Here is a 10,499-nt window from a genome sequence, read left to right as displayed (position 1 = left end):
TTCTATTTCCAATCAAATCATTTCTGCCTGGTGCTTTCGTCTCTCATCTCTGCTGATTCTTCTGTTGCCCTTTGTGTTTGTCTGCCATTTAAGCAAGATGTTACAAGGTGATGGTGGGAGAGGGATGAGAGGAAGGTAACTTGTGAAGAGCTGGAATCTCAGGGGTCGGGATGCATAAAGAAACGGTGATAATTAGGCACGGCAAGTCGGATCAAAGGCGACTGCTATGAACGAGCTATGCAAATATCTGTTCATCTTGTCAACCGCAGAGTGATCTAAGCATCGTGTGTTTGTGAGGACCCATAGCAGAGAACTGACAGGGAGCGGTGATTATTAACAGCACCCAGGTTCATTAGGGTGGGGCGCTTTTGTTGTATTACTACCATCATGCAATTAAAGATCTGCGGTGCCTTGCCACTCATACCTCTTGAACATTGACACATTGTTTCAAACAACTTTTTAAAATTTGGATTTAATTGGATAGGTGAACACAAAGTCGTTTTTGCAACTAAAAGTCTTTGGGGACGTCTAGAGACAGAAATCTTTGACAGTACCTTGCAAAAGACTGGAAAGAGGGTTTCTGTGAAAAACAGCTTTTAATTGCGACAGTTTCTCAACTGTGAATTTTAACGAGGCCAATATATCCGTGATCGAAACCATTCTATTCTATCTATAGGATCGTTGTTCTGCTGGAGGTGAACTCAGCAGAGTCCACCGTTCTTCTTTAATTACGCTATAAGTTCACAGGGACCATGAATCCAACATGAACTCCGGCCAGCTTTACTGTCCCTGCTGAAGTAAAGCCTCCCCACAGCATGATGCGGCCACAACTGTGCTTCACCATAGAAATGACAGTCCCTCAACGCAGAATTTTGCATATAGCTACAAAACCTAAGTTTTAAGTTTGTTCTCATTTCCCCAGACTTTCTTGTGTTTGCTGTGTCCCTTTAATTGTTAGTGGCAAATTGTAAACAGAGCATATCTTTTTGCTGCTCTCCCACAGAAGCTGGATTTGTAGCTTGTATGACTTGTAGTTGTGCTGTTGAAAAGAAATTCCCACAGCAGGATGTTGGTTCCACCGAGTTTCATTGTGGGGATGGTGTTTTCAGACTGACATGCTGCATTTTTCACCACGGAGTTTTAGATGTCGACCAGATGTTTCAGGTTTAGTCTCATCTTGGCCAGAGTAAGTTCGTCCAAATGGTTTGTTTTGGTTGGTTTGTTGGGGGGTATTTATATATATATTTTTGCAAAGGACTGTAAGTAAAAACTTAACATCAGTATACAGTGTGTGGTAGGTGAAGTTTATTTATTATACTAAAATTTTAATATTACCAAGTTCAATAGAAAGGTAGTTTTAATACGCTAAAAGCATTCACTATTTATGCGGAAATACAACTTTGCATGGCAAATTAAAATTCACACCACACAGCGTACGTTGTGAGCAGAGTCCCTGTCTTAATTCCCTGCCAAAGAAAACAAACTATAAAACTGCAGACAAGTGTTTGATGTTTGGGGGGGGGCTGAAGTACAACTCGTCCTTCATGGTTTCTTTTAATGCACCGTTTATCTGCAGCATCTTTGGAGCATTTATCAAAGATAAGTCCTGGAATTTTTCACAAGCAGCTTATCAGCGTGAGCACACACTATGCAGGGCCATTGTGTCATCTTTTATTACTCCATTCATAATTTACAATCGTCCACTGATGTCTGTGTGAGAACTGACTCTATCTAGCATTGATTTGGTTTGGAATGGCATGTAAAGAATTTTTTTTAACTGTGGTTTATTTTATTGTATGGATCATTAAAAATACATCCAAATAAATATAAATAAATAAATCAGGATGATCCAAAATGATCCAAATAGGAACAAAACTTTTTTCTTTTTTTTTTTTTTTATGAATTACCCATCAATGGATCATATACTAGTAAGGTGCATCAACAGAGGACGCGGTTTTTCTATAAGTTTCAGAAGACCTGCCAAACTAGTTATCAAAGGCAAGTTAATTAAAACAACCGGAAAAGACGAGTCTGCCCTTTCAAAATAAAAGCAATTACGACCAGCGGTTTCAGACAACGGACGGAAACAATCAATTGCTAATGGCCCTTAAAAGTAGAAACAGCTGAGTTGTATCTATGTATTGTGCAAAGACTGCATCCATTTTTGCTGGTCCTTATTTTCTTTACTTTTGCTACAGTTTCCATCAACTTAATCAACACTTTAGACAAACAAGTAAATAGCCGCATGGATCCAAAACGTATGGCGTTTTCAGACTGACATGCTGTCAGAGCAAATTACATTTACACTAAGACAAAAACAACGAAAATAAATAAATAAATAACGTATCTGCCATCTAATGATCTGGGGGTTCTGGGTCACTTTGATTCATTATTGATGTTCAGTTCCTCATTTACATATATTACGGCCACACACCATCTCCAGGAGTAAATTGTATGAATCACTATGTCTATTGGCTTTAAAAAAAAAAAACACGTAATTGTTTATTTTTATTATTGATGGGTTTATTTATTTTGAAGTGTACCTTTCTCCCTCCAACTTATCTATTTATTTTTTGTTTTTTGGGTGTATAAAGATTACATTAAGCTAAAATTGGGAAAAAGTAAAATGTATGTTATGAGCAAATTTTAAATAAAAAACAAGTAACAAAGAACGTTTCAATTTTGATCTAAATCTGCAAGAACGCAATCATTACATAGTTTGTGGAAACTCTTTGAAGGTCAAGCCACTAATCATAACATCAGTTTTCTCTGAACTTGGCTTCCCCTGTCTACTATAGTGTCTTATTTTTCACAACCTGAACAGGAAGTGTGTTTTGCTTTCTGAACTTGACAGTTGCTCGTCTCTGCAGCGCTGAGGAGGTTTCACATCAGTTGGACTGCAGGAAAGTCTAAAGGCAGATACAGAGAGCGTCGCGTTTCCCTGGTCGATCAGTTAATTGATTTTTCTTTTGTTTCTTTGACCATCCGATTTGAGATCGATGCTTTCATAAGTGCGCTTTCACTGAGCGGATGAGGTTTTCTTCTCGCTGAACAGACACAATGTGACCATGTAGAGTTAGTAGACTGTTTTGTCCCTGGACGGATTTCGGAGTACCTTTATTGATCTTGGAAGAAAAGGATATTAACGATGGGCAAACTTTTGTCAAAACATGGTAAGACACGTTTTAACGCAGAAACAAACTCGGATTTTGACGTTACCTCCTAAATGAAACTAATAATTGTTTCTTGTTTCACACCCTTGTCTCGGGATCCAAAGCGTCCAAGCGCAGAGAAAACCCCGAAGGTGAGGATAAACTTTCATGATTCTCCGAACTGGAGGCTGGCCGGAGCTGATCAGATGATAAGTCTCAGATTGATCGTGATGCGTCTGTTTCTCCGTGTTTCAGGAGACAGCTTTGTTGTGAATGCCTTCCTCCGGAGAGGGATGGAGGAATGTGAGAGGTACAGCGCAACAGATCACAAACTGAAAAACATGCAGGTACACACTTTCTATTTTCTTCTTCTCGTTTTAATGCCACATGTCTCAAATAATTGCTAGCTTTAACGCAGATCACTCATTTTAATATACCCTTAACCTGCAATTTCCTTTTGCTGTGCATCAAGTTTGCAGATTTTATTTATTTATTTGTTTATTTTGCGTTTTTGGAGAATCGGTGTGTAAGATTTAAGTGTTTGCAGAGGTAATGAATAAGCACATTACAGCTGCTGCATTCAATTTCTTCCTCTAGCCCAAATCCTAAAACTCCTTGACCCGAGTGGATGGGAACTGTTCTCTCTCTGATGTGTTTGTAAAAATTGTAGCTTGTTGTTCTTTCTGTCATGCCTGGCTCTGACACAAGACTGCTGTGGTTATTCCATCCCTGCCAGAATCTCTGGATGATTTGAGACCCTTATACACACACACCTACACACACACACACACACACACACACACACACACGCACACACACACACACACACACACACACACACACACACACACACACACACACACACATACATACAGCAAAAGCTCAAGCTGGATGGAAATGTAGTTATTTCTGAGAGTGACAGATATAAGTTTACTCTGGTGGCTCCTGGCATCATGACCCAGGGTGGTGTCTTTCTCTGTAGTGCCTCCCATTCTAGTGGCTTCCGAGTGGGCAGCCCTCTGTGGCGTTATAACATTACATCACTTCGAGGACCAGGATTGGAGCTGGACGGCAGAACTCCACAGCCAGGGGCTGACGAATCATGAGATGGGTAGTTGTTATAGTGGAAGAGTTATGGATTATATCAGGGCCGTAAACCGCCCACTCTGTGCAAATTATAAGACTCCTTTGCTCTGGTTCAGAGGAGTCTGACTTTACACTCCCCTGAAGGAAAACCACGAAAGGCGTAAGCTTGGCGCTTATTAGTCTGCAGATCCCACCCACCCATCAATCAAAGTCATGAGACTAATTTCTTTTTGCGTCATTAATTCCTATAATTATGAGCTTATTCACACCCCAAACAGTGGATCTCTATCAACTCTTTTCATGTGTCTTTTAGTGATTGCAGCAGTTACATCTTCTGACTGTGTTGTAGTGAAAACATATTTCTGACTATGCTGTGTTTACCGTATTATTTAATCTATTCTAAGTTTGAAGTTTGTTTATCTACTGTGACTCGCAAAAGTATTCACACCCCTTAACAATTCCCACTTTCTGTCACATTAAACGCCAACACAATTGAGAAGTTGATAATTAAGAAGTGGACCGCCATAATTTTCTGCCAAAAATGTTCAAAACGTTGGCCATGCATTTGTATTCTGACACAGTTTAGTCAATATTTTGTACAACCACCCGCTGCTGCAATTTCAGATGACTTTTGGGATGTTTCCACCAGCTATACATGGGATCAGGAGGAGGAAAGTTATTCTTATGCTTTAATGTAAACCATTCTGGTGAAACTTTGGTTGTTTTTTTAATGGCTGTAATCTGCAGTAAGGTCAATATTTGGCCCAGTCTCAAGTCCTTTGCAGTTTTTGATAGGTGTTCTGAATAAAAGCAATCCCACAGCATGATGCTGCCACCACCTTAATGGGCATATTCTGTTCATGGCGATTTTTGGGGACGTCTGATTAAAAAGCTGCGAGTAAAGATGCAAATCACACTTTTACGTTTCATCTCTAAATCGTGTATCACTTAACTTTCATTTCGTAATCATTTCAGATCCAAATGAGGTGCATCAAAGTTTGACGGAATGTGAAAAGCCTGAATATCAAGAGGTTTTAATTGTTCTTTGAAGAATTTAATTTATTATTCCTCAGTATTTTTAGAAACTTGAGGTCTAAACTTGAAAATACAACTTCACACAAAGTCTTATCTGTGCTCAACACTTTTAACTGCAGCTGCTTTTACAAAAACAGACAGGACTTAGGAATTAAATTTCAACAAGCAGTGACAGCTCTATTTATTACTACTACATTTGTGTAAAATCCTAAAATGTTCCTAACATTAGTTTTTTCTTCTTCTTTGGCGTATATAGGATTTAACTTCATTACAGCACTTTTTCAACTATTTCCAAACTCTGCAAATGAATTATTTACTTGGATCAAATTACTTTGTTGAATTTTCAGGACATAATTATTGGATTAAAGGATCTTGAATGTCTGGAGATCAAACCATGATAAAACATCCCCAAGTCAAACAGTAAATAGCTGGAATGCTTCAGGCAGTTTAAACTTCTGCCTTTTTTTTTTCCAGGCATATTTTCTTCTCCTGTGTGTTACAGCACATGGCTCTCATAAAAAACGAGAGTTAAAATCACTGAAGATTATAAATGTGGGAGAAGACTGGCCAAACACATGGTTTAGCTCTGACCATCCCCCTAGTTCTCACTGTCAAATAGGGGGGTGAGCAGGATTCCTGAGTTGTCTGGCTTTGACTTCAAAGAGAGAACTGGGAGTTATAAAAGGGCTCTGATAACAGTGGAGGCTCCGAACCCTCACTGCTAACTTCTCGAAACCCCCCCACCCGTCCTGCCCTTATTTGGGGGATGGGCTGGATGACAGATTCCCAGAGTGACAGAGGCGGGGAAAAAAAGCATCCATGCAACCAATATGTCCTTAAATCTTCCAAATAAAGCAATCATTTTCATCTAGGAGATCGTGACTGCTTCTCTGTGCTGTAAGAAGAAATAACAAAAGATCAAAGGACTGAAAGAGCTGTTTAAATATTGATAGTACTGCAAATCATGAGTCAAGATTATAGCTGGAAGGCTGCCCTCTCCGTGTGATCCTACTGTCTTCTTAAAGTTTGGTTTAAGGAGACAAAGCCTGTGGGATTTAGCAGGATAACTTGCCTCACTCTGGCTACAGTCACTTGGCTTTTGACACCTCTATGCAGGTGTTCGACATGACTTCAACCTGCTCACACACCTGGTGTAATGTCAAAGCTCCACAGATGAAATGAAAGCATAAAAATGCTGTGAAAAGTCAGTGAATATGTAAAATTGCTTCTTACTTGTGAAGGAAAAATCTGCGTTAAGGTTTAAAGGGATAGTTGAGGATTTTTAAAAATTCGGTCTTGTGGAGGTCTTTATAAGTAATGGATCCCTTTACTGTTGTAGACATATGTCATATTGCAGAGAATAGAAATGGAGAAATCCTCAATGCAGTGGAAGGTAAATATTGTACATATTCATGGGATGCAATGCTATATTAGTGGCTGTTAAGAAGCTGACCATCTGAACTTTTATTCTGAAGTAGTTAAAAGAAAACTGATGCATTACAAGTGTTAGAAATATCTAAAAGTAAAATTTTTTAGATTTTATGACACTTTTTTGAGATATGACAGGAACGATTAGGCCCTATGTATAATAATAATAATAATAATACTTTTACCATCAATTATCGCTTTGGTCAAGTCAATTTGACTAGCAATTTTCATATCTATAGTAGGTAAAAATATTTGATGCAAGGCTAGTTTTCAGAGGAACCATTTTAGGCTAATGCTAGAAAGTATAACTAAGGTGCCTCAAAGGTAAAGGAAAAACAACAGCTTTTGCAAATACGACTTTTGTGTTTTTCTGAATGCACTGGTTTTAAGATGATGCAAGTCTTGTATTGGTCCCTCTCAGAAAACCTGTTAGATTAGCTTCAATCTGTGGGACAACCTAGTCTGGATTTAAACTCACCAAAGACACCAAGAGAGATTATAGAACTTCACTAAAAATACAGATTGTTCCTTAAAGTGTTTCCCCTTTAAAAACAGCGACCCAAAGCTAACATGCTCAAGGAGTCAAATATTGACAAGTTAATTCATCCTTTCTGCACTACCTTTTGTTCCCAAGTTTCCCAAAGAGTTGGCTGGTGAAGTGGGAGTGTGTCAACATTTTAAGTTCCACAACAAAGGCCTGCATTATTCCTCTTTGAAAGGTAAATGATATCTCCCTCCAAGTAAAAAAAAAAATGTTCAGGAAGGGATTTAATAATGTGCCAAAAGTTCAAAGACGTTAATTTATTTTGACTTACAGAGAGTTGCACGTTACTTAACCTTTAATATTTAATTAAGTTTAAGAGCATAGTTCCCATGCAGCCCACTAAACTAATTGTACTCTAATGTTTTTTTTAGAATTCATTTGGAATCTGTGAATAAAACTTTCCCTGCGTATAAAATCCCCTTTCAGTGATCCAGTTCAAATAGCTGTTTAGCTTGGACACTTTTACTGCTGGGCTTTTTTGGGTATGTCTTCTAGTTGTCATGTTAATTTTGAGTCATCTGAGTGCGATTTGCATCTTAGGCTGGAATATTTGTACAATCTGAAAACTACAGCACCTGATGTATTTCTATTTCTCAGCACACTGCTGTATGTATAAAACTGTGATCACCATTCTGAGTTTGTAATTGTGCATGCATGGGATGCGATCTTGTGGGTCTTTAAGTACTTAAAGGCTTCTTTTATGAAGTATTTTTGTCAGCAACATTTTATTTATTTATTTATTTATTTATTTATTTATTTATTTATTTATTTATTTATTTATTTTTGCTTTTGACTCATCTAACACCAAAACTGGGAAAGAAGCTGTTAGCTGAGGCAGGGAACAATACATGGTGGAGAGGAGACAAAAAGGTGTGCTCATATATGTACTGCTTTTGAAGAGACTTGAAGGCATTTGGAGAGTTTGTTTTTTTCCACCTTTTTTTCTTCTTTTTTTTTTATATTTGGCTTCACAAGAAGGCGAGCTGTGAGCCTTCATCTCTGAATGAAAAGCATGTGGCTGGCATCCAGAACAGCGGGGTCTTTCAGCACGGCCCCAGCAGACATCTGTTTCTGGTTTGTACAGCAAAATCCTGGAGCAGGGAAGAGGGGCTGTGGTGGGAAGGGGGTGGTTGGGGAAAGGGAAGGAAAAGCGGAGGGAATAAAACTAGAACTGGGGTTAGGGTGTTTTTTTTTTTAATGTTCTTATTTAATAGTTTTAAAGGTAGGTGGATGAGGGCCTCATTAAGATTATCCACTGACCATTAACCTCCTCTAACCTTGTCTACAGGTTCAATGAATGCAAATGAAGCACTCTTATGATCATTTGGTGCAGACAGTCTGCCTGTGGGTACAACATCTCCTGGTTGTGTTTGACACCTCTCACAAGGTGTGAGATGGTTCATGCCTGCCCTTTTTTTTCTTGCTTTTAATTAATTGTTTCAAGCATGTATTGCCTTTAAAAGGTCAGGTTTCTCTGTCCAAAACGTCTGAGTGAAGAACCGGCGGGGTTCAGGGGCCCGTCCCTAATGGAGATAGATGTTAGAACCCTCAGAGAAGATTAAATGTTTAGTTTGTCTGAGGATATTTGTACTTTTGGAACGGTTCTGAAGCAATTTACTCTCTTTTACTGTGACTGGGCAGTGCTCATTAAAATGCTCACCATCCAATATAGTTAACAACAGATCTGAACCTTTTGGGGATTACTAGAACAATGATGTACCAACTGGTTGTATTGATGCTTTAAAACTGGTCATTTTTACTGAGACCTTTCTAGAAAAAAATGCTAAAAGTTAAAAATATTTCTTAATTTATCTTATCATGGCAATCATAATTTTCTGTTCTGTGCTGAACTACTCTCTTCTGTGTTGTACCAGCCTGTATGGCCACATAAAGATACCAATGTATTGAAGTCACTTCTGTTTGGTTAGCATTGCTAATAATCTCTGTTAAAGAAGCTATGAAAGGGTTACGTACATTGCCTTTCAAAAGTATCCATACATTAGAATCTGTGAACTTTTTCAGTTTTGTGAACCACTGACCTCAATGTATTTTAATGGGATTTTACGTAGAAGATTAACACTGTAGTACATAATTGTGAATTGAAAGGAAACTGATATATCGTTTTTAAATAAAACTGAATAATGAAACATGCCCCCTCTACTTTGACACCCCTAAACAAATCCATTGCACATACTTTCAAAAGTCACCCAACTTTAAAAAAAAAACTCCACTTGTGGTTTTTAATCTCTGAAAATATTAGTAAGCAAATATCTTAAGGAACATAGCAGTAAGATCACGGATAAAGTGATCTTACTAAAATTCACGGAGAATTTTAGAGTTTTATAAAACAACATGCAAAAGCTTTGCAGATCAGGCAAGAAGAGCATAAATGAGCAAAGCTGCCAAGATGCCAATACACTAATTATGTGTGCAGTATTTGTATTTGTGCTCTGATTGCAGTCACATGCAGTCACAGCCTTACAATTTAGATTTGCATGTGTAATTGCAGCAAAAAGTGTTTCTGTAAAGTATATGCAGGGGCATTGAACATATATATGTATTTTAAGACTTTATTTATAAACGAGAAAAACAAAATCTTCAAAAAATTTGCATTATTTCCATTCCACTTCACACACATTTGCAACACATTTGTGTTGGTCTATAACCTAAAATCTTAATAAATACATTGCTGCTTCTGGTTGTGTCTAAAAAATAGCAGAGAATAGTTTACAAGGTATGATCACTTTGGCAAGTTTGGCACAGACTTGATTCAAATTAGATCAAGTTTTTCTTTGTAGAAAAGGTTAAAGTGAAGTCAATGTTCTGGTTTCAGTTTCAGATCTAATTCCATTTTTAGGTTAGCTGTAATTATCAGTTTTATTGTGCTTTTATAGGGAGTATTGACTTGATTAGAGTCACTCTGTCTAGAAAAGCATAATCTAGCTCAAAGACACACCTGTCCTGTCATCTAGGCTGCATTAAAGAAATGTTCTAAGTGTATTTAATGACATGTAATTCATAACAGAGATATTTCAAAGAGGCAGCAAAAAGCAGCACTGCCACTGTTGCCTACTCCTTTTATTGTCCGGCCTGGGCCTTGGCCTCTCCAGTAACTGTCTTTTGCTGGTTGAAGAAGAAAAAATAAACGAGTCTGTCTGAAATGAGTAAAATATTTCATCAACACCAGTGATGCAATGATGGTGGAGAGTTTCCAACCCAGCAGATGCAAAAAATATGAGCACTCCAAGCAATCC

The 10,499-nt window shown here is 38.0% G+C and overlaps 1 protein-coding gene across 2 annotated transcripts in view; it reads left to right on the top strand.

Moving 5' to 3' along the window:
• The first annotated feature begins 2,876 nt into the window (after positions 1-2,876).
• nkd2 (naked cuticle homolog 2) overlaps positions 2,877-10,499 on the top strand; it is a 29,726-nt gene continuing 22,103 nt past the window's right edge. For both annotated transcript variants that reach the window (XM_023329711.1, XM_014470856.2), the window contains exons 1-3: positions 2,877-3,173; positions 3,278-3,304; positions 3,408-3,499. In XM_023329711.1, the coding sequence (XP_023185479.1) occupies positions 3,149-3,173; positions 3,278-3,304; positions 3,408-3,499 (144 nt within the window). In that variant the 5' untranslated portion in view covers positions 2,877-3,148. The remainder of the gene's footprint in view (positions 3,174-3,277; positions 3,305-3,407; positions 3,500-10,499) is intronic.

This window comes from Xiphophorus maculatus, chromosome 3, assembly GCF_002775205.1.
Source record: "Xiphophorus maculatus strain JP 163 A chromosome 3, X_maculatus-5.0-male, whole genome shotgun sequence".
Classification (NCBI taxonomy): Eukaryota; Metazoa; Chordata; class Actinopteri; order Cyprinodontiformes; family Poeciliidae; genus Xiphophorus; species Xiphophorus maculatus.
This window is presented reverse-complemented; position numbering and strand designations above follow the sequence as displayed.